The sequence below is a fragment of the Petromyzon marinus genome, chromosome 51 (genome assembly GCF_048934315.1).
Source record: "Petromyzon marinus isolate PM22_M1 ecotype Great Lakes invasive population chromosome 51, UKy_Petmar_22M1.pri1.0, whole genome shotgun sequence".
In the NCBI taxonomy this organism is placed as follows: Eukaryota; Metazoa; Chordata; class Hyperoartia; order Petromyzontiformes; family Petromyzontidae; genus Petromyzon; species Petromyzon marinus.
Window position 1 is genome coordinate 415404 of NC_133717.1, and position 26421 is coordinate 441824.

At 47.3% G+C, this 26421-nt stretch overlaps 1 protein-coding gene across 7 annotated transcripts in view; it reads right to left on the reverse strand.

Annotated features, from left to right (window-relative positions):
- Positions 1 to 26421, reverse strand: part of LOC116953304 (uncharacterized) — a 167677-nt gene that overhangs the window by 28456 nt on the left and 112800 nt on the right. For 5 of the 7 annotated variants that reach the window (XM_076074888.1, XM_076074891.1, XM_076074890.1 and 2 more), the window contains 3 exons: positions 12357 to 12440; positions 10553 to 10672; positions 9646 to 10251 (listed from right to left, as the gene is read on the reverse strand). In XM_076074888.1, the coding sequence (XP_075931003.1) occupies positions 9973 to 10251; positions 10553 to 10672; positions 12357 to 12440 (483 nt within the window). In that variant the 3' untranslated portion in view covers positions 9646 to 9972. Of the gene's footprint in view, positions 1 to 9645; positions 10252 to 10552; positions 10673 to 12356; positions 12441 to 25608; positions 25637 to 26421 lie in introns of those variants that run through there. The other 2 variants (XM_076074889.1, XM_076074893.1) reach the window with 2 other exon arrangements.

Below are 26421 nucleotides of genomic sequence, written 5' to 3' on the forward strand. Positions count from 1 at the left end.
CGACATGACCGAGCCAACATAGCTTTGCCTGCCAGAGCGCACAGATTATAGGACTGTGTCCAAATCTTTCAAGAATCTGAGCTCCTCACACAATCCGGTCTGGTTAAATCCAGGATGGCTGGTAGGGAGGTCAACCTGAATATTTCTAGCTGTCCTTTTAAAGGGGTCCACGTTTTGCAAGCGTAGAGAAGGGAGGGCAAATAGCTGTGGCGGAGAAGACCCAGAGCTTGTCATGCAACAGTAGGCCAGGTAACTTCCACAAAGCATTACACAGCCAATAAAAAGATGCCACTTGACTGATTCAAAATGGAACAGCTGCCAAACTGGAGTTGGTCATAAGCACACTATTGTGGTGCCACGAACGCGGAGCAACTCCGCAAGTGCTGCGATTTCCTCCCAGCCCCCGCACTAAACACACACCCGCACGCAGCGCACCCACGTAGTGTCCTGGCAGGGGAATGCCTGGCACATCGGGTTTTAATCTGAAGGGCCCCTAGAGGGAGAGTCCCACGGTTTCCTGGTGCCAGGAGATTGGCCGACCCTCACAGGACAGGTTACATTGCGGTGCCCCTAAATTGGCTTAAAATTGTATGGGCGCAGAAGGAAAGGTTCACTGGGCCAACCGTAATAAGTTATTCTCGACATTGGGAGAGGCTGAGGGTGGAATATTAGGAAAAAAGAGCAGACCCGTAGACTAGAACTACTGGGCACGGGAGAACAATGGGTGGGCGGAGTAGCAGCACTCCCCCATGGGAGAAGAAAATAAAGGAGTGGCAGCACAGGTAAGCGCCCGATTGGCTGCGCGGTACGACGTCACCCTGAGCCTTTGAAGTTTAGAGCATAAAAAGAGCCAGGGGACGACTTCGCTCTCTTGGCTTCAACCTCCGGGCGATCAAGACCCTCTCCCTGCCATCCTGCCTCTTCGAGCCGCTCACAGCCTCCGTGTGATGCCAGCGAGTGCTGCTGCGAGACAGTGATAGGTCAAGTCTTCCCTCGTCCTCCTCCCTCCGACTCTCTCAGCGTCCGTGGGATGCCGTGACTCCAGCTTCGAGGTACGTGGTAGGACGTTTGTGTGACGGGGTTCATAGGCAGAGTTAGGCTAGGCTCTCCTCGCAAAATATTCCACATACAAGTAGTGTGTATTTGCGCCGTTAATAAACTTTAGTTAAGAGTATCGGTGCAGTGTGATTTGTGTGTGTGGGTAGAACACCTCAGTGATTTGTATGTCGTGCGTCTGCGCGGGGAGACTGTGTGTGCGAGAGAGTGAGCGCGGGGCTGCAGCATCGGCGCGGTGTTGGTAATTTGAGCGCGTTTACGCGCGTGTGCCGCATGAGTAATTAGGGCGGGGTGCAATAAACCAGCTCGCCGGCGTGTTTACACAGCGGCAATAGCATTAAGGCATGCACGTGTATTCATACAGCCCTTTAGCATTAACCTTTGTGTGCTAGCAGATTAGGGCTTAATCACCCGGAGGGGCGTGCGCATATTAATACCGCCGCCATCCCGTTTTCTTTAGCGCAAATACGCTCCTGCAGGGGCGTGCGCGTGCACGCCTCCGCGTTCGCTTGTGTGATGGTGTACGTGGGCGTGTGCGGGATAGCCCCGGGGGGTGGTGAGCTAGCCAATCAGCCATGTCCCTCAGAGAGGGCACTGGCGCGGGGGGGGGGGGCGATCACCTGATCGGCGGGGGCCCGGCGAGAGGTGGCCGACGAGGAGGAGGGGGGAGTGGAGGGGGTGGATGTCACGCCCCGCCCACTCACCGGGAACAGGAAAGCGGAAGTTGGCCCCCAAACTGTCCAGGTAGAGAAACTCTCCACTCCTTCCCCAATTGCGCCATGACTCAAGATGGAGAAATGAGGGGGTCGAGTATTTGATGGACATAAAATACCAAGGCAGGTGCTTTGTTTTGGTGAGACAGATGGAAAGGCTTAATCTCTTAGTGGCATGCTCCAGCCATCTACTGTATATTGTTGTATATGCCCCCCTTTCCATCTTAATATTAACAAGTAATTTTTCAATACATATAGATACATATTTCTATTGTTTCTTTTAATTTTAATAATGAATAAAAACACCAAACCAGGCCTCAGCATGGTATGTGGAGGTCATATTTACCTTGACCCACTAACACGATTTTGATGTTCAGAGCCCTCCCAGGGTCAGAGGGAGCAGATAGAGAGCAGAGCGCAGTGGATTGCAAGGAGCTGACGTAAACACAAAGCCAGGGTCACTGGGAGGTTGCGTTAGCCTAGATCTAGTTAAGTCAAAAAAGCTAATTGGTTCTGCATTACTATTAAAGTAACTTAAAGTCGGAATTTAACGACAGGGTAGGCTAAAGTTATTGATCTTCACACCCACTTCAATTGAACCCTGCCACAAGCTACGTCAATGTAACCATCACCCGTCTATTAATTTAATATGAAATGTATTTCCGTATTTTAATAATTTCTATACGACTTGACCCGAAGCCTGTAACAATCAGGTTTTCCTAAGTCAACATAAATGCTCTAGCCTCCACCCATACGCAAATAATAAGCAGGGTTAAAGTAAGAGTAGAGAGGAAAAGAAATGCAAGCGCACAGCAAAACTGCAACGTAAGCAAAGGGCGATGTTAAACCCAGGGTCGGAGAGAAAGGGAAATCCTGGCCGTCTTTGTATCCCTGCAGCGCGGGGTAGGAGTGTGTATATGCTTGGGGAAACACGAGTCAAACACCACAACGAGAAGCTGACTCAGACCTTGGATTAATACAGAATCATAACTGTGGAACTCTGATGAAATGAAATGTTAACTTAAAACTTTTTAACCATTTCTTTGTGCGTCGGTGAAAGTCGGAGGGAATATCGCCCCTCCCTCCAGGTTGTGCACTCAGACAGAGAGGCGCCTTCGAGACAATTTATAACATTTGATTGTTTTACTTGTGGGTTTTATGGTAGGAGTATGACAACGGAATATACCGTGGGTGATCCACACAAGGACACACACTGACACACGTACGGACACACACGGACACAGATACATACGGACAAATCCTGACACAGCAAAAATCGAAAGAAACCCCGCCTTGTGGGCAGGATCCGAGTGAAGGGATTTTTGGGCATAAAAAGAGGATCCTGAGCATTGAAACCTCAGTTCGACTGGGGGGGGGGGGTCGGCTCACCAGAGTTCGACCGGGGGGTCGACTCTCGGGAGACAGTTCGACAGGAGTGGGTCGGTTCACCAGAGTTCGACCGGGGGGGGGGGGGGTCGGCTCACCAGAGTTCGACCAGGGGGTCGACTCTCGGGAGACAGTTCGACTCGGAGGAGCAACTCGGAACAGTTCGACAGGAGGGGGTCGGCTCACCAGAGTTCGACCGGGGGGGGTCGGCTCACCAGAGTTCGACCGGGGGGTCGACTCTCGGGAGACAGTTCGACTCGGAGGAGCAACGCGAAGAGTTCGACCGGAGGGGGTCGGCTCACCAGAGTTCGACCAGTGGGTCGACTCTCGGGAGACAGTTTGACTCGGAGGTCGGAACTCGGGGAGTTCGACCAGGGGGGTCGGAACTCGGGGCGGTTCGACACGGGAGAGAGTTCGACCAGTGGGTCAGCTCAGGAGCAGTTCAAATCGGCAACGAGAGCCACAGGTCGCCAGTCGGCGAGCTGCAGAGCAGGGGGCGGCGAGCAGAAGCCAAAGTGGCCCCGTCGCTACCCACTGACGTTGGCAAGACTCGCAGGGTAGTGAGGCGTCACCTAGTGTGATTTCCAAGAGCTGAAAGACAGAGTATTGCTGAAAGATTATTCTACATTGAGTCCAGCTGCAGAGCGACCGACGCACCAAGCAAGAGCTTCTGCAAACCAGAGCAAGAGCACGTGCGACTTGAGTCATCCAGCAGTGGAGAAAAACCTGCTTTCAGCAAACCAGCAACGAGCACGTTCGAGTTCTCCACCCAGAGAGAGGGAGCGTGCCGATGCAGCTCATCCAACAGCGGAGAGAAATTGCTGTCAGCGAACCAGCACGAGCGTGATCGCGCAGCTCATCCAGCAGTGGAGAGAGGTGTCCACTGAGCAGAACTGAGAGCGATCAAGCAACTCTCCCCCGTGGACAGAGGCTGGCTGCTGCGTGGAGGAGGGCGGCGATACGTATGATGCACTCCCACACACCTCACCGCTCTAAAGGGAGCGAGGCTACTTCTCCTACAAGCGATGCCAACTTCAGCGTATGGCAACGCAAAGAATTAATTCCAAACACTGACTATTCAAAACAATTCATATCACTCAAACATACACAGGTCCTTAACCAGAAGCGAACACTCAAGTCCGTGAACCATCTGGCTGTGGAAGCATCGATCGTGTGATAACAGTCCATCATTTATAATTATATTCATAATTTCCCTCTTTAATATTTTGTTTTGGACGGTACTTCTAATCGCATAAGTTACCAACCGATTCATCAATACGAATTAACCCTTGGCACCTTCGCCACGGAGCTACGCTCCCGGGGAGGAATCGTGCTAAACCGATTTTCTGATCATACAATCTTATTCACGAATTAATTAATTAATCTCCCGTGAGATAACCGTTGCATGTTAATCAATCGCCTGTGATAATGTGCTGACCATTTCAAGCATAATGATCGTTCATATTATAATGCATAAGCTTTTGTGTAGCATAGCATTTGCATGTCCTGACTCTCTCTCTCACTAACAGCAATCGCTTTATGCGGGGTCCATGTGTTATCAAAGTGAAATCGTACAGTCGTTGATGATACTGTCTTGATACCGTGTGGATACCGTGTTGAAGTTCCGAGATTGAGAGTTCACATACATATTATAGTTAAGGTTTAATTAGAAAATAAATTTATTAATACAGAAGTGGTCGTGTGATTATTTCCTGAAATTTTTGCATAAGATCTGTATCCTGCGACGAGATAGGAACTCGGGAACCTAAACTATAAACACACCAATCCACACTCATTAAACTAAAGCGAACGATATGAACATGGGACCTAAAATATGAACACTCGGGGAGTGTTAAAGCGAGAATCATTGTATTATGCTGATCAATAATACGAAGTTAGACAACGAGGCCAAATTGACACTAGCGTAGCTGCACACGATTGATTGCGTTATCCTGATTGATAACCCCACCTCGTCAACGAGGCGGGGCCTGATTATCATAAAGGCTATCATTAACACAACCACACCCACTCGTATAAATTAATACGATTACCTCTCTAATTAGCATAGTTACACGCATAATTACACGAATTAGCATAATTTTTCGGATTAATTATGCAAATTTCGAATTTCATTTAATTTTAATTATTTTTCATCAATTTTCACACACCCACATATACAACAATATGTAACAGACGAAAGTGCCACTGGTACATCTTCTTGGTTCTTTCGGTAAAGTCACGTAGAATGAGAATAAAACAATAAACAGAATAAGACAACAAAATTCTCACGACGTTTCGGCCACAACACAACTATCCTTCTTCAGGTGAAGGAACAGAACTGTCGGGACAACAGCACTTCAATGAACGCTGCTAAGATTCTCAGCGTCTTTTAAGCTAGGTGAGAGAAGTAAAGCGCGCCTTGACAAAGGAGTTTACATATCAAACAGGAGAATTTAGCATTGAAATAACTGTGTTAAAGTGATGGATCAGCAGGGTGTTAAAGTCAGAAATTAGCATGTAACTGGGAGATTAGCATGATGTTAATGTGAGGGATTAGCATGTGACTGGTCACGGAAATAGCTATGTTAAAGTCAAAGTTTACATATCAACAGAGGCATTTAGTATATGGACGCTAAAGGACTGCAACTACCCAACTATCATACAATAAACCGATGTGAAGAAACTAAGTATAAACTACATCAATATAATAAATGTACTCAATATATTCTTCAATAAGTTGAGCTATTAACATAAAGTAACTGGGTATACACTACACTATGTAATGAATACCATATAAACTAATAAAAAAACTAAAATATAAACTACATCAATGTTATCAATAAACTCTATATACTCTCCAATCAGCTGAGCTACTAACAATACGTCATTATACATTACAATGCCATATGGCGAAAAAATGGGTGGCGGTTTTTTCTTTTCAACGTTCGCACCACGGACAGCGACGAGCTTTGTTCAGACGGACGAGTCCAGCTATGCTTGGAATGGAGGAGGGGGGAGAAACAGCCACGATGCGCTGTTATACTCCATGTTATAAACCATACCATTAACCGTTGTGTGAGAGGTATTGAGGCAATGCCAGCGAAAGAGCTGCGGTCTGAAGGTCACCATAAAATACAATTAATTAAGAACCGAAATGGTTAAAACATATTTCCAATGGTTACTAAGCCAGAATCCATCTTCTCGGTTGAAATTTTCTCTGTGCTTGTATATGTGGATGGCCTCATGAATGAATCTCTCATGGTAGCCGGTTGGCTTGCAAAGAACCTCCGTCTTGGAGAAGTCCATGTCATGTGAGCCCACTGAATTATAACAGTGATCTGCCACGGCAGAGGAGTTCGTTCTACCGTGTTTCAAGTCTGCTTTATGTTCGCGGATGCGGTCCGCTGCAGACGTAGCAAGATCTGAAATCGCTGCAACCCTCAAAAACGCTAAAATGCCACCTAGAAACATCAGCAAAGATGAGCGTTTTGAATTACCTCAATTAAAAAAGAGAGATGACATTGTCATCCTCTCAGCCGACAAGGGCAATGCCACTGTCATCATGGACAAAATAGAATATAACAAAATTCAAGAACTACTCAACGATGGCAGCTATACAAAAATAAGAAGAGAGCCCACCAACAACCTGGTAACCAAAACGAACAAAATCATCTCTGATTCAACAGCATTAATTGATGAGACCAAACAGTTCTCGTTGAAACCCTCTGCTGCCAGACCACCAAGATTATATGGCCTTCCAAAGATACACAAAGAAGATACACCCCTTCGTCCCATCGTCTCCACTATGAACTCCCCCACCTACAAACTGGCGCGTTTTCTGGCTGATATACTGCGACCTTTCACTGGAAAAACCACCTCTGCGGTACTAAATTCTACTCACCTGGTATCGACAATCAAGGGCATTTCCCTGTCCCCAGACGACCTGCTTGTCAGTTTTGATGTGATGTTCCGATACCTGACACCATCGCAATCATTGAAGACCTGGTTCATCAAGGACTACATATGGAGGTACCCCCCCTTGTGAGACATTGCTTAACACATACTTCACCTGGAATGGAACTTTCTACAAACAGACTGATGGCACCCCTATGGGCTCCCCCCTATCTCCAGTTGTAGCCAACGTGTTAATCGAAAAATATGAAACTGACGCCATCCAGACTGCCACTCTACGCCCGACCTTATGAAAGAGGTATGTAGATGACACCTTTGTTATCTGGCCACATGGCTTACCTGCTCTAGACTAATTCCTCGACCACATAAACTCCATACACCCAGCCATCAGATTTACCATGGAGGTCAAAAAAGAAGGCAAGCTACCCTTTTTGAATGTCTTAATTAAAAGGAGACCTGATGGTTCAATGAGCCACTCGGTCTACAGGAAAGCGACCCATACGGATGCTTACTTAAAACCGGATTCCCACCACCATCCATCCCAGAAGAACTCTGTCATCAAGACTCTATACCATAGAGCCCAATGCATTTCCGACCAGGATCACATTGCCAGTGAACTCAAACACGTACACCAAGCTCTCAAGGCTAATGGTTACTCCGACTACACAATCTGCAACGCCATCACTCCAGTCATGAAGAAGGATCCCCTTGAGGAACTATTCAAAACCATCACCTTACCCTACATTGCGGAGGCCACAAAAAAGATCTCCAAAATCTTGAACAAACACAAGATCCAGGTCCGATTCAACAGTACATAAAATCCGTGATCTGGTTCCATCTGTAAAAGATGATGTTCCAGACATACAGTACCCGGGCGTTTACAAACTAAAGTGCCTCTGTGGTAGCAGCTACATTGGAGAAACCAAACGACATATCTCGGACCGCATCCGCGAACATAAAGCAGACTTGAAACACGGTAGGACGAACTCCTCTGCCGTGGCAGATCACTGTTATAATTCAGTGGGCTCACATGACATTGACTTCTCCAAGACGGAGGTTCTTTGCAAGCCAACCGGCTACCATGAAAGATTCGTTCACGAGGCCATCCACATATACAAGCACAGAGACAATGTCAACCGAGAAGATGGATTCTGGCTTAGTCACCATTGGAAAGATGTTTTAACCATTTCGGTTCTTAATTAATTGTATTTAACGGTGACCTTCAGACCGCAGCTCTTTCGCTGGCATTGCCTCTTAATACCTCTCACACCACGGTTAATGGTATGGTTTATAACATGGAGTATAACAGCGCATCGTGGCTGTTTCTCCCCCCTCCTCCATTCCAAGCATAGCTGGACTCGTCCGTCTGAACAAAGCTCGTCGCTGTCCGTGGTGCGAACGTTGAAAAGAAAAAACCGCCACCCATTTTTTCGCCATATGGCATTGTAATGTATAACGACTTTTTGTTAGCTCAGCTGATTGGAGAGTATATAGAGTTCATTGATAAGATTGGTGTAGTTTATATTGAATTTTTTATTAGTTTACTATATGGTATTCAATATATAGTGTAGTGTATACCCAATTAGTTTATGTTAATAGCTCAACTTATTGAAGAATAAATTGAGTACATTTATTATATTGACGTAGTTTATACTTAGTTTTTTTCACATTGGTTTATTGTATGATAGTTGGGTAGTAGCAGTCCTTTAGCGTCCATATACTAAATGCCTCTGTTGATATGTAAACTTTGACTTTAACATAGCTATTTCCGTGACCAGTCACATGCTAATCCCTCACATTAACATCATGCTAATCTCCCAGTTACATGCTAATTTCTGACTTTAACATCCTGCTGATCCACTTTATCACAGCTATTTCAATGCTAAATTATCCTGTTTGATATGTAAACTCCTTTGTCAAGGCGCTTTACTTCTCCCACCTAGCTTAAAAGACGCTGCAAATCTTAGCAGCGTTCATTCAAGCGCTGTCGTCCCGACAGTTCTGTTCCTTCACCTGAAGAAGGCTACTTGTGTTGTGGCCGAAACGTCGTGAGAATTTCATTGTCTTATTGTTTTATTACTTTATTCTCATTCTACGTGACTTTACCGAAAGAATCAAGAAGATGAATCCTTGCAGTCACCAAAGCTTTAAATCGAAAAATTCCACTGGTACAGTTTTAGAAAGCTTCTCGAACTTCACAGTCAAAAAATGTTAAGTGTCAGAGCAAGAGAATATTGCTGTTACACATAAAGCTATACGCATTTATAAACACTCTAGGTGTGATGTCATGCATTTTCACTATCATTAGCCCAGCACCTGGCCTGCCTTGGTCACGAGCCAGATTCAGATGGCGTAGCATTGTTTGGTTCTGGCTCAGCTCAGTATTTAACCAGTGGAAAAACAAAGCATACCGTAATGGCCTCGTGCTGACTAGCTTGGATTTTCCAGTGAAAAGGGGTAAAGTGGTGCAAAGCTGCATTCTAACCATCTATCCTCCAGCAAGAAATGCATGAAGGTTATCAGACACATGTTTCCCTAGCCCCCTGTGTTATAAAGATACACAAATTATTTGGCGATACTGAATATGCATTGCCAGTGTTATTGACAAATGTGTTTATTCTTTTTCGCTATAAGTTTGCGCTCAGTTGACCATGAGCCAGTACACATACGTAAAGCAAAAAACCCACGCCCCAAAAAGTGAGCATGCATATACGACAAATAAGTAATCAAAATTACTGGGCCATATCCTTTAACGTATGAAAAGTGAGCCCATAAAAAAAATTACTCGCAGAATGCAATTAAAATATTTTGACTCCCTTAAAACCAACAACAATATTAATGTGAATATATTATTGTTCAAATAGTGCATGAACTTAACAAAAATAACGAAAATAAGTTGTTTTAATCATTTGTAAAAACATACCAGGGGCTCATCCCACATGACATCTTCCTCCTGCTCATCTTGGTCACCGTTCCCCCCAAACCCCTCCGTAGCTGCCACATCATCATCTTCCTCCTCCCTCCATTCGCCAAGAGCGCCCAGAGCTGCACCCTTCCCCTCTCCTGAGTCCTCCGCTTGAAGAGCGTGAACCGCCACGCTCTCAAAAAAGCGTGACAATTCTCTCACTTGGATCCGGCCTTCAGTGCTCGTTGGCTTTCTCTCGCCTTCCACGGGCCCTTGCCCCTGGGAATGTCAGGTAATATACATTTAAGATCTCGTTATTACTTTACGATTTCATACCCCAACTCTTCAAGAGATATTTAATGGACCCTAACCCAAAGCGTTGAACACAATTATGGAACGAATATGAAGCAACCTACCCACATGGAGTTGAGTTGCACGAACCACTAAAGTGATGCCACCACAGGTGGTACCAACAAGTGAAAAATCCGGTCTGGGCTCACGGACTATGTAAATCAGTAAACTACTGTAGTCCCAAGCCCTGACAGAGTGTTGTTGTTGTTGGTGGTGCTGCTGTGTAGACCTGTGGGCTGCACTGCTCCCTGCCGAGAGGCTCAGCCGACACCAAAAGAGCCTCCAGAGAGCCCTGCTGCTCTGTGTAGATGTCCACTTGGAGGGGCAGTGACGCTTCATTGTAGGGCACCTTCAAGCACATGACACAAACGCATGCACACACACGGCACAAACGCACGGCACAAATGCGCACGCACGGCACAAACGCGCACGCATATACACGGTACAAACGCACGCATGGCACAAACGCGCACGCACGGCATGGCACAAACGCGCACGCACGGCATGACACAAACGCACACGCACAGCACAAATGCGAGCGCACGGCATGGCACAAACGCGCACGCACAGCACAAACGCGCACGCACAGCACAAACGCGCGCGCATGGCACAAACGCGAGCGCACGGCACAAGTGCGCGCACAGCATGGCACGGCATGGCATACATGTATGCACGGCACGCACGGCATGGCACAAACGCGCACGCAAGGCACAAACGCGCGCACGCACGGTACAAACGCGCGCACGCACGGCACAAACGCGCGCACGCACGGCACAAACGCGCGCACGCTCGGCACAAACGCGAGCACGCACGGCACAAACGTGCACGCACACACGGCAAAACCGCGCAAGCACGCACACACGGCACAAACGCACATGCACGCACGGCACAAACGCGCACGTACGCACAACACAAACGCACACACGGCACACACACTTGACATTTGTTACCGGACTCAAAGTTGTCAGCAGATTTAAAACAAAAAATATTCCACATTTTGTTGGTGACAGTATGGCTCGTTTTAATTAATTACATCAGAATAGTCGCCAAAAAATTACTGATAATTTAAAAACAATGTAATAAAAAACGTGGCAGTCCACTATGTATTTAAAGGTGAACCAAGCTATTTACGATGTAAATGTGTACAGTGTGGTTGTGTATCTCTTTATCAATGGTTTCTCATTCGCGTACCTGTGGCGGAAACTCTTAAAACATTCTGTTGCTATTCATCAAAATAGTTTGCAACGTGCACAATGTTTTTTTCCAGGTCCCTCTTGCAAACAAAAATAATACATTACTTAATTGGGGTCTTCACCGAGCTGGTTTTAATCCCAGCCGGTGGTTTGCCGCAAACGGGTGTGGAATTATAGGGCAAGGGCAGGCTGAGACTAGGAGAATAGGCCTCGCTTTCCATGAAGTTCATGAAGTATGGACCCTAAGCAGCAGTTGAGGTTTTACAGGTGTTGCCTTCACCACCTGAACACACTTCTTCACTGGTGGGAAACCCCGGATAAATAAAAAAAGATCGGCCATCACAGACAAATCAATGCACTGTGTGAGTGTGCACTTGTGTGGTAGTGTCGTGATTAGCGAGCTGCGCTACAAACCCGGTGACCCGAGTTCACTTCCCACTTGCGACCAACACCAGTGACGATTATCTGAACCGATACTCATAAGTACCTGGTGCGGTGTGTAAAACATCGCCGCTAGGGAGACAAAGGTGGCCGGGCATTGTGCTGGCAACCCACCCCCTTGTGTGCCATGCCAGCCTTCATAGATAGTCGTTAACAGCACTTGCCCCAACAATCTGTTAAGGCTACACGGGGGATCTTTGTCTAGTGCACTTGCGCCCAAGTTATCGGAGTCGTTGCTGATTGTAAACAAAGCCAATGCTGCAACCTGGGCAATGCAGTTGGCTGCAAAGAGGCCATGTCCATCGTGATGAATCATGTTGAGGACAATTCTCCTGATCTGTTTGCGTGTACAGGCACATGGATGTCACCGTGAAGGCTGCTCATTTTCCTTCCAAGTACCTTCAGTGTCATGCTCACAGTTTGTCCACACAGCATTCTGGAGAGGTATTCAACCACCTCGACCTTCTGTCCGTCCCCTTCATCCTGGAAGCACATTGTCACAACAATGCCGCAGTAACCAACATATCTTATCAGCATCTTCATGAAAAATGCGGGGGCTCTAAATGTGCGCCATGTGAACTCTTGGTTAATATTTAACTTTCATGTTACTGTGCTTAAAAAACAGAGAAAATATCAAGTTGTTGCTCGTACACATTATAAATACAGCATTCAAAGCTGATATACTGCACTGTAAAGGCTACCAAAATAAAATAAATAAGACATGGTACATACATAACATGTACCCATGTGCATATATACCCAATGGTCACTGGAACACATGTGACATAGGAAATGGACATTCTACTCGGATGCAAAATACTTCAGTAGACGGTTATTAATCCATTTAAACTCGCAAAGACTGCATCTGCACAGTTAGAGATAGCTTCCACCTACCGACACCTTCTGTATATACAAAGTGAATATCCCAAGTATAAATTTAAGCGTTGGCAATTGGAACTACTTTTGGGCGGCAGTGTATAAACTAGTAGTACCACACTTGTCTGTTCCTCACAGCAAACACCTGGGTGGGGGGTTCCATTCCCAACTTGGGCACCTCTCCGTGTGTGGAGTTCGTATATTCTCTCTCTCCACCCTTATCCTGTATGGGTTTCCTCCGGGTTCTCCGGTTTATTCACATAAACCAAAGCACACACAATGTAACCGGGACAGTAATTCCTTGATTAAGGGTGACATTAGTTAACGTTTTTTGCGGTTAACGTTTCGCTTCCCATAAGATCCATGGTTTCGAGTCACGTTAACATTGTTGACTAACGGTAACATATTCTTGGTTCTTTCGGTAAAGTTACGTAGAAGGGAAACAACAACAAAATTTCGGCCAATCCGAGTGCTCGTAAGTGGGCTGCACCATGTCCTCAGCCAATCAGTGACGTCCATTTATGAGCCGTTCAGTAGTTCATTGCCTTTTTTCCTTTTAACATGTCATTCCTATATTTAATGAACAGTTATCTTGGTTCAATCTTGATTTGAAGCTTTCGTGACTGCAGGAATCCATACTCTTTGGTTCTTTCAGTAAAGTCACGTAGGTAGAAAAATAAAATAAAAAAATAATATATCATGACGTTTCAATCGCAACACAAGCGGTCGTCCTCAGGCGGAAAAAATAATCCAGCAGTGGAACTGCTGAACCAGGAAGAAACACAGCGAGAGAGCTGTTACAACAAGACGTTATATATGTGGCGAAGGGCAAGCAGGCGGGGTCTGAGCTGGAAAGGAATTCCATCCCCGCACGCAAGCACATCAGTTGTGTTAATGGGGGAGATTAGGGAGAGATTAGGGAGAGATATTAGCATGAAATGAGCTTCCGTCGCATAAGAGTATCGCCCCCGCATATGCGCACAACAGTGTTAATGGGAGATGGCGCCGATGATGGCAGCCTCGGCCGGTTGGTGCGCCCTGTTTTGTCCAGTTTTGTCTTGTTTTGTCTTGAGAGGGGCTTGCTGTTCAACACACTCGTGCTGGTGAGAGAGGCCTGCTTTTCATCACACCCGTGCTGGTGAGAGAGGCCTGCTGTTTTGGGGCCTGCTGTTCATCACACCCGTGCTGGTGAGAGAGGCCTGCTGTTCAGTACACCCGTGTTGAGGGGCCTGCTGTTCAACACACCCGTGCTGGTGAGAGGGGCCTGCTTTTCAGCACACCCTTGCTGGTGAGAGAGGCCTGCTGTTCAACACACCCGTGCTGGTGAGAGGGGCCTGCTTTTCAGCACACCCGTGCTGGTGAGAGAGGCCTGCTGTTCAACACACCCGTGCTGGTGAGAGGGGCCTGCTTTTCAGCACACCCGTGCTGGTGAGAGGGGCCTGCTGTTCAGCACACCCGTGCTGGTGAGAGAGGCCTGCTGTTCAGCTCACACGTGTTGAGGGGCCTGCTGTTCAGCACACCCGTGCTGGTGAGAGGGGCCTGCTGTTCATCACATCCGTGTTGGTGAGAGGGGCCTGCTGTTCAGCACACCGGTGCTGGTGAGAGAGGCCTGCTGTTCAGCACACCCGTGTTGAGGGGCCTGCTGTTCAGCACACCCGTGCTGGTGAGAGGGGCCTGCTGTTGAGGGGCCTACTGTTCAGCACACCCGTGTTGGTGAGAGAGGCCTGCTGTTCAGCACACCCGTGTTGAGGGGCCTACTGTTCAGCACACCCGTGCTGGTGAGAGGGGCCTGCTGTTCAACAGACCCGTGCTGGTGAGAGGGGCCTGCTGTTCAACACACCCGTGTTGAGGGGCCTACTGTTCAGCACACCCGTGCTGGTGAGAGGGGCCTGCTGTTCAACAGACCCGTGCTGGTGAGAGGGGCCTGCTGTTCAGCACACCCGTGTTGAGGGGCCTACTGTTCAGCACACCCGTGCTGGTGAGAGGGGCCTGCTGTTCAACACACCCGTGCTGGTGAGAGGGGCCTGCTGTTCAACACACCCGTGCTGGTGAGAGGGGCCTGCTGTTCAACACACCCGTGCTGGTGAGAGGGGCCTGCTGTTCATCACACCCGTGCTGGTGAGAGAGGCCTACTATTCATCACACCCGTGCTGGTGTGAGGGGCGTGCTGTTCATCACCCCCGTGTTGGTGAGAGGGGCCTGCTGTTCACTCCCATGCTGGTGAGAGAGGCCTACTGTTCATCACACCTGTGTTGGTGAGAGGGGCCTGCTGTTCACCACTCCCATGCTGGTGAGAGGGGCCTACTGTTCAACACACCAGTGCTGGTGAGAGAGTCCTGCTGTTCATCACACCAGTGCTGGTGAGAGAGGCCTGCTGTTCAGCACACCCGTGCTGGTGCGAAGATGGCGCTGATGATGGTAGCCTCAGCCGGTCGGTGCGCCCTGTTTTGTCTTGTTTTGTCTGTCAATTCAGTGTTTTGCCAAGATTTTCGGAGTTCTCTAACAAGAGACGAACTTTTAAATATCAGGGAAACAACTCCTGTGGATTTAATTCCTACTTTTCTGCTTCCAGCGGCAGAATTAGTAGGCATTCTAGTCAATGCCGCGCTAGGCTTTGCTCAAGCGACGAAACGCCGCCCAAGGGGTAAACGGTCGGGGGCTCTAGTACGGCTACGCAGACGCGGGATCCGAACAGTGCTTCCGAGCTTTTTCCTCTCCAACGTACGTTCACTGTGCAACAAAATGGATGAACTTCAGCTACTGATGGTAAAAAACAAAGACTTTCTTTCAGCTTCTGCATTGTGCTTCACGGAAACATGGCTGTGTGATTTGATTCCGGACACTTCGCTACAACTAGCAGGATTCCATCTTGTAAGATCGGATCGTGACATAGCACTCTCCGGCAAGACGAAAGGCGGTGGTATTTGTTTTTACATTAACAGTGGCTGGTGTGTAGATGTCACAGTGATTCTGCAACATTGTTCTCCACTCCTTGAATCAATTTTTATAACCTGTAAACCGTTTTACTCGCCTCGCGAGTTCGCGTCGCTCATTTTGGTCGGAGTTTATTTGCCGCCTTGTCCTCAGGTTAAAGAGGCCCAACGCATGCTCGCCGATCAGATTCTGAGTGTGGAGCGAGCAAATCCAGATTCGTTGGTTATCGTACTTGGCGACTTTAACAAAGGTAATCTCAGCCACGAACTCCCCAAATACATACAATTCATTAAATGCCCAACCAGAGAAGGGAACACTCTGGATCACTGTTACACTACAGTCAGTAGAGCCTACCACGCCGTCCCCCGAGCAGCACTAGGACACTCTGACCATGCCATGGTCCACCTGATTCCTGCATACAGGCAGAAACTAAAACTCTGTAAACCTGCTGTGAGGACATCTAAACAGTGGACCAGTGAGGCTGTGGAAGATTTGCGGGCGTGCTTAGACTGTACTGACTGGGATATGTTCACGACTGCTACCAATAGTCTGGATGAACTCACAGAGGCTGTGACGTCCTACATCAGCTTCTGTGAGGACTGCTGTATCCCAACACGTACCAGGGTGAACTTTAACAACAATAAGCCCTGGTTCTCAGCAAAGCTCAGAAGGTTGAGGTTGGAGAAGGAGGAAGCGTTTAGGAGTGGAGATAGAGACAGATTCAAGGAGTCGAAGAACAGGTTTAGCAAAGCGGTGAGAGAGGCTAAACGACTGTACTCAGAGAGACTAAAACACCAGTTCTCTACAAACGACGCTGCTTCTGTCTGGAGAGGGCTCAGGCAGATCACCAACTACAAACCCAGAGCCCACCACACCACTAACGACTCCCGCCTAGCCAACGACCTGAACGAGTTCTACTGTAGATTTGAAAGACAATTGGACTGTCCTGAACCACCCCTTCCAACCCAAGAGGCCCCATCCCCCACCAATACTACAGAGACGACTATCTCCTTTCAGGAGGGAGAAGTTAATAGACTTTTCAAGAGGCAGAATCCACGCAAAGCAGCCGGGCCGGACTCTGTCTCTCCAGCCACCCTCAGGCACTGTGCTGACCAGCTGTCTCCGGTGTTCACCAACATCTTTAACACCTCCCTGGAGACATGCCATGTACCAGCCTGTCTCAAGTCCTCCACCATCATCCCTGTGCCCAAAAAGCTAAGGCCAACAGGACTAAATGATTACAGACCGGTCGCCCTTACATCTGTGGTAATGAAGTCTTTTGAGCGCCTGGTCCTGGCACACCTCAAAGCCATCACAGACCCTCTCCTGGACCCGCTTCAGTTTGCCTACAGAGCCAACAGGTCTGTGGACGATGCAGTTAACATGGCCCTCCACTCCACCCTACAGCATCTGGACGCCCCAGCATCCTACGCCAGGATCCTGTTTGTGGACTTCAGCTCTGCCTTCAACACCATCATCCCTGCCCTGCTTCAGGACAAGCTCTTCCAGCTGAACGTGCCATACACCACCTGTAAATGGATCACAGACTTCCTGTCTGACAGGAAGCAGTGCGTTAAGCTGGGAACACAAGTCTCTGACTCCAGGTCCATCAGCACCGGAACTCCTCAGGGCTGCGTCCTTTCCCCTCTGCTCTTCTCCCTGTATACCAACAGCTGCACCTCCAATCATCTGTCCGTCAAACTATTGAAGTTTGCGGATGACACCACCCTCATTGGGCTGATCTCTGGTGGGGATGAGTCTGACTATAGGTGGGAAGCTGACAATCTGGTGACCTGGTGTAGCCAGAACAACTTAGAGCTAAATGCTCTAAAGACAGTTGAGATGGTTGTGGACTTCAGGAAGAATACAGCACCACTCACCCCCATCACCCTGTTAGACTCCCCAGTAAAAATTGTAGAGTCCTTCCGCTTCCTGGGCACTATTCTCTCCCGGGACCTCAAGTGGGAATTGAACATCAGCTCCCTCACCAAGAAAGCTCAACAGAGGATGTACTTTCTACGGCAGCTGAAGAAATTCAACCTGCCAAAGACAATGATGGTGCAATTCTATACAGCGATCATTGAATCCATCCTCACCTCCTCCATAACCGTCTGGTACGCTGCTGCCACTGCCAAGGACAAGAGCAGACTGCAGCGTATCATCCACACTGCTGAGAAGGTGATTGCCTGCAATCTACCAACCCTCGAGGACCTGCACACGACAAGGTCCATGAGGCGAGCGAGGAAGATTATGGCCGATTTCTCCCACCCTGGACACTCTCTGTTTCAGCTACTCCCCTCCGGCAGAAGGCTTCGGTCCATCAGGACCAAAACCTCACGCCATAAAAACAGTTTCTTCCCATCTGCTGCTGGCCTGTTAAACAAGGCCAAGGGCTAACACTGTTTTTAACATTTGATCTACATAACGACACCTTGCCGATATTAACTATGTTACCCTATTTGTATTTTTTATTTTTAAATTATATCTTAAAGCTATTTTATATTCGATATGTATTTAATTTTATATACTTCAGCCCCTTGGTGTTAGACTTTTAACCCTTATTATAGTAAGACTTGTTTAAAACTTATTTAAGATTTTAGATTCCTATATGTTGAATGTATGCACCATCCTGCCAAAGTAAATTCCGTGTCGGTGTGAACTTACATGGCGAATAAAACCCTTTCTGATTCTGATTCTGATGAGCAAAATGTTGATGGGAGAGATTAGGGGGATTATTAGCAGGTTAATGCCATGTCTATGTATAACACAAGCTGCAGCGCTGCCAACTCCGCTGTGAGAGGCAAGCGCGTCCACGCAAGAGAACCACCGCAACGGTGGTCGCGCCAGTGAGACACACAGCCCATCACACAGCCAGAACCATCGATACATCGAGGCTAAGGGAGCAGAGATGGCCATGTTAGTGAGACCCCAGCCCGTTAATGCAGAGGCACCTAACACATATATAACGTTGTAACAGCTCTCTTGCTGTGTTCTTCCTGGTTCAGAGGTTCCACGCTGGATTATTTTTCCGCTTGAGGACGACCGCTTGTGTTGTGATGGAAATGTCGTGATACATTATTTTTCATTCTATTTTTCTACCTATGTGACATTACCGAAAGAACCAAAGAGTATAGTTATCTTGGTTATCTGTCGTTTTCGTGGAACCCATTAAAAAAGTTAACCGAGAAAATACTGCAGCATTGGCCAAACATCCTAATCTTTAAAAAATTACCTGCAAATCACTCAATTTGCGATTACCAATACCCACCATTCGCCACTATTTGATGGTGATGTCACCACGGCGCCTGTGCCAGGCCAGGTGCACTTTGAGGCCACGTGAGGTGTCGAAGGCTCGCTGACAGGTCTCGGGACAGATCCAGGTGCCATGGGTTGGCTGACTGAGATGACTGGTAGATGCACCAGCTGTACCCCCTACTGTGCCAACTTGCTGCATTTTAGACCCCCGGTGCTCCACTCGTTGATGTGAATGTCACTCCTCTGCCTTCCGTTGTGTTGCAGGAGGGCGACTACCTCCAACTGCCCAGTAGCGTCCTTCATTACCCTCCTCCATAGAAGCCGATGTTGACACCGCTGGTACCAGTCGTCGGCAAGTCCACTCAGCGCCACATTCTCCTGTACCGCATCAGCCCATCTATTCTCCAGCCCATGTTGTGCCCGTTTAGCCTCCTCTATGCGCCAAACAGAAGCTGCTTGGGCATGCAGTGGCTGGGCATGCGGCTTACATGACCCAGCCAACGCAGCCTTGCCTGCCGGAGGAGCTGACTAATGAGAATATGTCCAGATCCTTCAAGGATTGTGAGCTCCTCACACAATCCAGCCTGGTTAAATCTAGGATGGATCGTAAGCATGCATCAACCTACATGTTTCTAACTGGCGCAGATGTTCCATTAGAGGGGTCCACGTTTTACAAGCATAGAGAAGGCAGGGCATGACCATGGCCGAGAAGACCCAAAGCTTTTTGCAGCCAATGAAAATATAATGCCGCCCGACTGATTCGTAGTGAGATCTCTGCTGTCAAACCGGAGCTGGTCATAAGCACACTGCCCAGGTATGGAAAACTCTCAGCTCTCTCCACAACTGCTCCATCATCAATGGGGAGCTGATGGGGTGGAGTGTTTGGTGGCACAAAATACCTAGGCAGGTGCTTAGTTTTAGTGGAGCTGATGTTAAGACCCCACCTCTTGGTGGCACACTCAAGGTTCAGTAGCAGTGCCTCCAACTCCTCCGAGTGAGCAGCAATCACCAGATCATCAGCAGACATACTATGGTTGACCAATAGGGAGCCATCCCTCGACCGCACCTGGGCATCGATCAGCCTACACAGTTGTATCTGTACTAGATGGAGATTCCTCCGGTACAGCCAGGGAAAGCTTCTCTAACTACGTGGTCAAAGATGATATTAAATGTGGGAGCCAGAGGACACCCCTGTCACACCCAAAGGTGAACAGGGAATGGCTCCGACTCCTAGCCATGTAGCTTTACCCGGGCCTGCCCACCATCATGAAGGTCCTTATTGACTGTCAGCAGAGTCAGGGACTCTGAAAGCCTTGGCCTATTGATGGTATCATAGGCCTTGACCAGGTCAATAAAGCAGAAATGTAGGTCTTGTTGGAATTCCCTACACTTCTACTGTAGCAGACAAACAGGGAACATGGCATCAATGCAGGATAGCCCTGGTCTGAAACCACATTGGGGCTAGACAGGCCTCTCCTCAGCGTGCCTGGCAAGGCGATGTTGAATAATCCTTGCCAGGATCTTTCCTGGCACACTAAGAAGATGGATACAGTTGTTATATTCTGCGGCCCTGTATATGTACAGATACTGGGCCACCCTGATGATTATCTTCAGGGCATTATTCCAATCCTGTGGAACCCATCCTGTGGTCCAGATAGTTGTGATGATGTCATATAGGGCAGTCTGCACACACATGCCACCCTCCCATAGCATATCGCTTGGGAGATCGTCCCTGTCCGGTGCCTGCCTGGTCTCAGACTTTGGATCATTCCTCGCACGTCCTCCACAGATTGCACCTCAGCCAACTATTCAAAAGGGGTACCTGCCCTTGCCAATATTTGAGGCACTGCAGCCCTAGCAGGATCGTCCACACCTTGCCCCATGATGTCTGGGCTGAGGGAATTCCCCTCCTTTAAAAAACCTCACAAAAATGATCTGCAATCACACACACAGCAGCAACAACATCACCCCACCTCATTAAAAAAACTTAGCAGGACCCTTCTATAAAAGATTCTTGACACTTACTCTTTGGGTCTTTCGGTAAAGACACGTAGGTAGAAATAAAATAAAATAGAATAAAACAAATCATGACGTTTCGATCGCAACACAAGCAATCCTCATCAGGGGGGAACACCACAGGAAGAAAAAAATGCTGAAGTGGGTGAGAAAGCTGCCGTGGCAAGAGGTTATATAGGTAAGAAAGGGGGGAGGAGCAAGGAGATAGAGAGAGAGAGGGGGGGGGAGGAGATTGGCTGCGTGTGTGCTAGGGGAGAAGAAGTGAGGCTGGGAGGGTAAGTAGGCGGGGCTAGAAGTGGAAAGCTGGGGAACGGGGGGAGACTCGGAAAAATAGACTAGTAACTGGCAGGAATGATGGAAACAACCACAACAGTTACGGCTTTACCTGGTTAATAACATCCTTCTAATGATTGCTCAATTTGTAACCATCTTCTCTGTTGAAGTTAAGTCGTTGTTTATATATCTGGATGGCTTCATGAACAAACCTGTGATAGTAGCCCGAAGCTTTGCAGAGTACCTTGGTCTCGGAAAAGACAATATCATGCGAGCCCACAGAGTTATAACAATGGTCAGCCACGGCAGATGTATTGGTTCTGCCATGTATCAGATCTGCCTTGTGTTCGCGGACACAGTCCGAGACATGTCGTTTCGTTTCCCCAATGTAACTGCTACCGCAGGTACAACTCAGTTTGTAGACTCCAGGACATTGCATGTCAGGAATGACATCCTTCACAGATGGGGTTAGATCACGGATTTTGTGTACTGTATTGAATCGGGCCTGGATCTTGTGTTTGTTTAAGATTTTGGAAATATTTTTGGTAACACCTGCTATGTATGGTAACATGATGGTTTTTATTGGCTTCTCAGGGGATTGTTTCTCCATGGTTGGAGAAATAGCTTTGCGAATAATGTGGTCCGAGTACCCATTTATCTTGAGGGTCTGGTGTACGTGTTCCAGTTGCCTGGCTAGGTGGTATTGGTCGGAAATGCAGTGGGCCCTATGGTGTAATGTTTTGATGAGGGAATTCTTCTGGGCCGGATGGTGGTGGGAATCAGATTTCAGATAGGAATCTGTGTGGGTGGTTTTCCTGTAGACAGTGTCCCAACGAGCCACCAGGTCTCTTTTCCAACAAAAAATACAGGAATGGTAGTTTACCATCCTTCTCCACTTCCATGGTGAATTTGATGGATGGGTGTATGGAATTTGTGATTGAGAAATTGGTTAAAAGCTGGCAGGCCATGTGGCCAATTGACGAAAGTGTCATCTACGTATCTCTTCCACAAGGAAGGACGTAGGGTGGATGTCTGGATGGTATCTGTTTCAAATTTCTCCATGAAAACATTTGCTATCACTGGTGATAAGGGGGGACCCATGGAGGTACCTTTATTTTGTTTGTAGAAAGTACCATTCCAGATGAAGTAAGTGTTGGTAAGGCAGTGCCTAACCAAAGTTGGTACTTCAGGATTCAGTCCATGTTGGACCAAGTCTTCAATTACTGCTAAGGTGTCAGGTACAGGAACCTTGGTGAACAGAGAGACTACATCAAAGCTGACGAGCAAATCATCTGGGGACAGTGAAATGCCCTTGATTAGAGAGACCAAGTAAGCTGAGTTACGCACTGTTGAGGTCGTCTTGCCCGTGAATGGAAGCAAGACGAGTGCTCTGAACTCGCCAAATTGAAAAAGAGAGCAGACATAGTCATCCTTTCAGCCAACAAGGGCAATGCTACTGTCATCATGGATAAAATCACATAAAACAACAAAATCCAGGACCTTCTTAAACATATTCCTGCGGAGGGAGCTGGTAGGAATGTTGGGTTGCTCGGTCAATGGCCAGGGTCAACGGCGGCGTGGTGTATTCCGCAAATATGCCCGACTCTGAGGGCGGGCACAAGCCGGTGTGAGTAGGTTAAATGTTGAGTTTTATAAGGGCACCACGGGGTGACCAGCCGCTCCCCACCCAGCCCCACCCCTCCCACCCCCCACCCAGCCCCACCCTCCCCACCCGGCCCCACCCTCCCCACCCAGACCCTCCCCACCCTCCCCTCTCCACCCAGCCCAGCCCCTCCCATTTTTGGATGCACGACGGACGGACACAATAATCCCGTGGGCTGGTGTAACAAAGGAGGTTCCTACCAGTATGATGGCAGTTACACCAAAATCAACAAAGATCCTACCAACCACCTGGCTACAAAAAACAACAATATCATTACAAATTCGACTTCTCTACTCAAACCATTCAAGCGGCTCTCCCTAAAACCTTCTGCTACTAGACCACCCAGATTCTATGGTCTTCCAAAAATCCATAAAGAAGGTACTCCACTTCGGCCCATCGTTTCCACTATCAACTCACCGACCTACAAACTGGCCCGATTTCTGTATGAGACCTTGCTTCCATTCACGGGCAACACTTCCTCAGCAGTACGTAACTCACTTGGTCTCTCTAATCAAGGGCATTTCACTGTCCCCAGATGATTTGCTCGTCAGCTTTGATGTAGTCTCTCTGTTCACCAAGGTTCCTGTACCTGACACCTTAGCAATAATTGAAGACTTGGTCCAACATGGACTGAATCCTGAAGTACCAAATTTGGTTAGGCACTGCCTTACCAACACTTACTTCATCTGGAATGGTACTTTCTACAAACAAAATGAAGGTACCACCATAGGTTTCCCCTTATCACCAGTGATAGCGAATGTTTTTATGGAGAAATTTGAAACAGATGCCATTCAGACATCAACCCTACGTCCTTCCTTGTGGAAGAGATACATAGATGACACTTTCGTCATTTGGTCACATGGTCTGCCAGCTTTGAACCAGTTTCTCAACCATATCATTTCCATACACCCATCCATCAAATTCACCATGGAAGTGGAGAAGGATGGTAAGCTACCATTCCTGGATGTTTTGTTTGAGCAGAGACCTGACGGCTCGTTGGGACACTGTCTACAGGAAAGCCACCCATACATATTCCTATCTGACACCTGATTCCCACCACCATCTGGCCCAGAAGAATTCCCTCATCAAAACATTACACCATAGGGCCCACTGCATTTCCGACCAAAACCACCTAGCAAGTGAACTGGAACACTACACCAGACCCTCAAGATGAATGGGTACCTGGACCGCATTATTCGCAAAGCTATTTCTCCAACCATGTAGAAGCAATCCCCTGAGAAGCCAATCAAAACCATCACTTTACCCTACATACCAGGTGTTACCAAAAAGATTTCCAAAATCTTAAACAAACACAAGATCCAGGTCCAATTAAATACAGTACACAAAATCCATGATCTAACCCCATCTGTGAAGGATGTCATTCCTGACATGCAATATCCTGGAGTCTACAAACTGAGTTGTACCTGCGGTAGCAGTTACATTGGGGAAACGAAACGACATGTCTTGGACCGTGTTCGCGAACACAAGGCAGATCTGAAACACGGCAGAACCAATACCTCTGCCGTGGCTGACCATTGTTATAACGCTATGGGCTCGCATGATATTGTCTTTTCCGAGACCAAGGTACTCTGCAAACCTTCGGACTACTATCAAAGGTTTGTTCATGAAGCCATCCAGATATATAAACATCGACTTAACTTCAACCGAGAAGATGGATACAAATTGAGCAATCATTGGAAGGATGTTATTAACCAGGTAAAGCCTTAACTGTTGTGGTTGTTTCCAGCATACCTGCCGGTTACAAGTCTATTTTTCCGAGTCTCTTTCCCCCCGTTCCCCCCTTTCCACTTCTAGCCCCGCCTACTTCCCCTACCCCCCCCCCTTCCCCCTTGCTCCTCCCACCTTTCTTACATATATAACCTCTTGCCACGGCAGCTCTCTCGCCCACTTCAGCATTTTTTCTTGCTATGGTGTTCCCACCTGATGAGGATTGCTTGTGTTGCAATCGACACGTCGTGATTTGTTTTATTTTATATTATTTTATTTCTACCTACGTGACTTTACCGAAAGAACCAAAGAGTATGGATTCCTGCATTCACGAAAGCTTCAAATAAAATCTTGACACTACTAAGCGAGGCTATTTATCTTACCTATAAACGTCGTTTTTAGTCTGTCTGTCTGTGTGTGTGCGGACGAAACTTGCGAAGGATTTGGCTCGCAAACCGTGGGGTTTATGTTTAAAAAAGTACCCAGGTACCACGCCATAAGCCCCGTGGTGAGCCAGCGCTATTCCGATTTCGCATCCCTCAACTTTAAAATAGTTTAATGAACCATTTAGCACTATTTATTACTTATTTATTTCCTCATGCCACTGAGCCCGCTCCAGCCCAGCCCCAGCCTGCCAAGGTGCCACCGCGGCCGGCTGGGCAATCTAGGCGAGGCCGGGGGCTCTGCACGGGACTAGGCCTCACCACCACTCTCTGTGAAGTTAGTACTTTTTGGTTATTTTGGTAAAGTCACGTAGAAATAAAATAAATTAAATAATAGAATACGTTTCAATTGCAACACAAGCAATCATCATCAGGTACGAATGAGAAAAACAAACCTAGTAAACTTAGAAATATAATGCAAAACAACACAGAGAGTCGGCCAACATAACAGTCAACACCCTACCTGGTTGATTACGTTCTTCCAAAGAGTGCTAAATTTGTGAGAGAGACGAACCACAGACACGGAGACACATAGACAGGGTGAGTATTGGCAGTATATAATGTATACTGTAGCAGGGTTCTTAACCTGAGTGAGCATACTGACAGTCAATAATGTAGACTTATGTTTGGTTCTTAATAACCATTTATACAGTCTACATTATAGACTGCCAGTGCACTCACCAAACTTAATAACCAGCCTTCAATCTACGTTATAGACTGCCAGTACATTCCGATTAAAAACCAGGCTACAGTCTACATTAATGGTTATTTGTTTATTATTTTTTTATTCACTTTTTAAAATCATTTTTCTATCTACGTGACTTTACCGAAAGAAGCAAAGAATATTATTATAGAGTTAGTATAGCTACTACTACAGCCAGTACACACTGCTATACAGTTAGTATAGCTACTACTACAGCCAGTACACACTGCAAGAGTTAGTATAGCTACTACTACAGCCAGTACATACTACTGTAGTGATAGTAGCTACTACTACAGCTAGTACATACTACTATAGTGATAGTAGCTACTACTACAGCCAGTGCATACTACTGTAGTGATAGTTAGCTACTACTACAGCCAGTACATATTTATGTAGTGATAGCTACTACTACAACCAATACATACTACTGTAGTGATAGTAGATACTACTACAGCCAGTACATACTACTGCAGACATAGTAGATACTACTACAGTCAGTACATACTACTGTAGTGATGGTAGATACTGCTATCGAGTCGGTAGATACTACTATAGAGTTAGTAGATATTACTA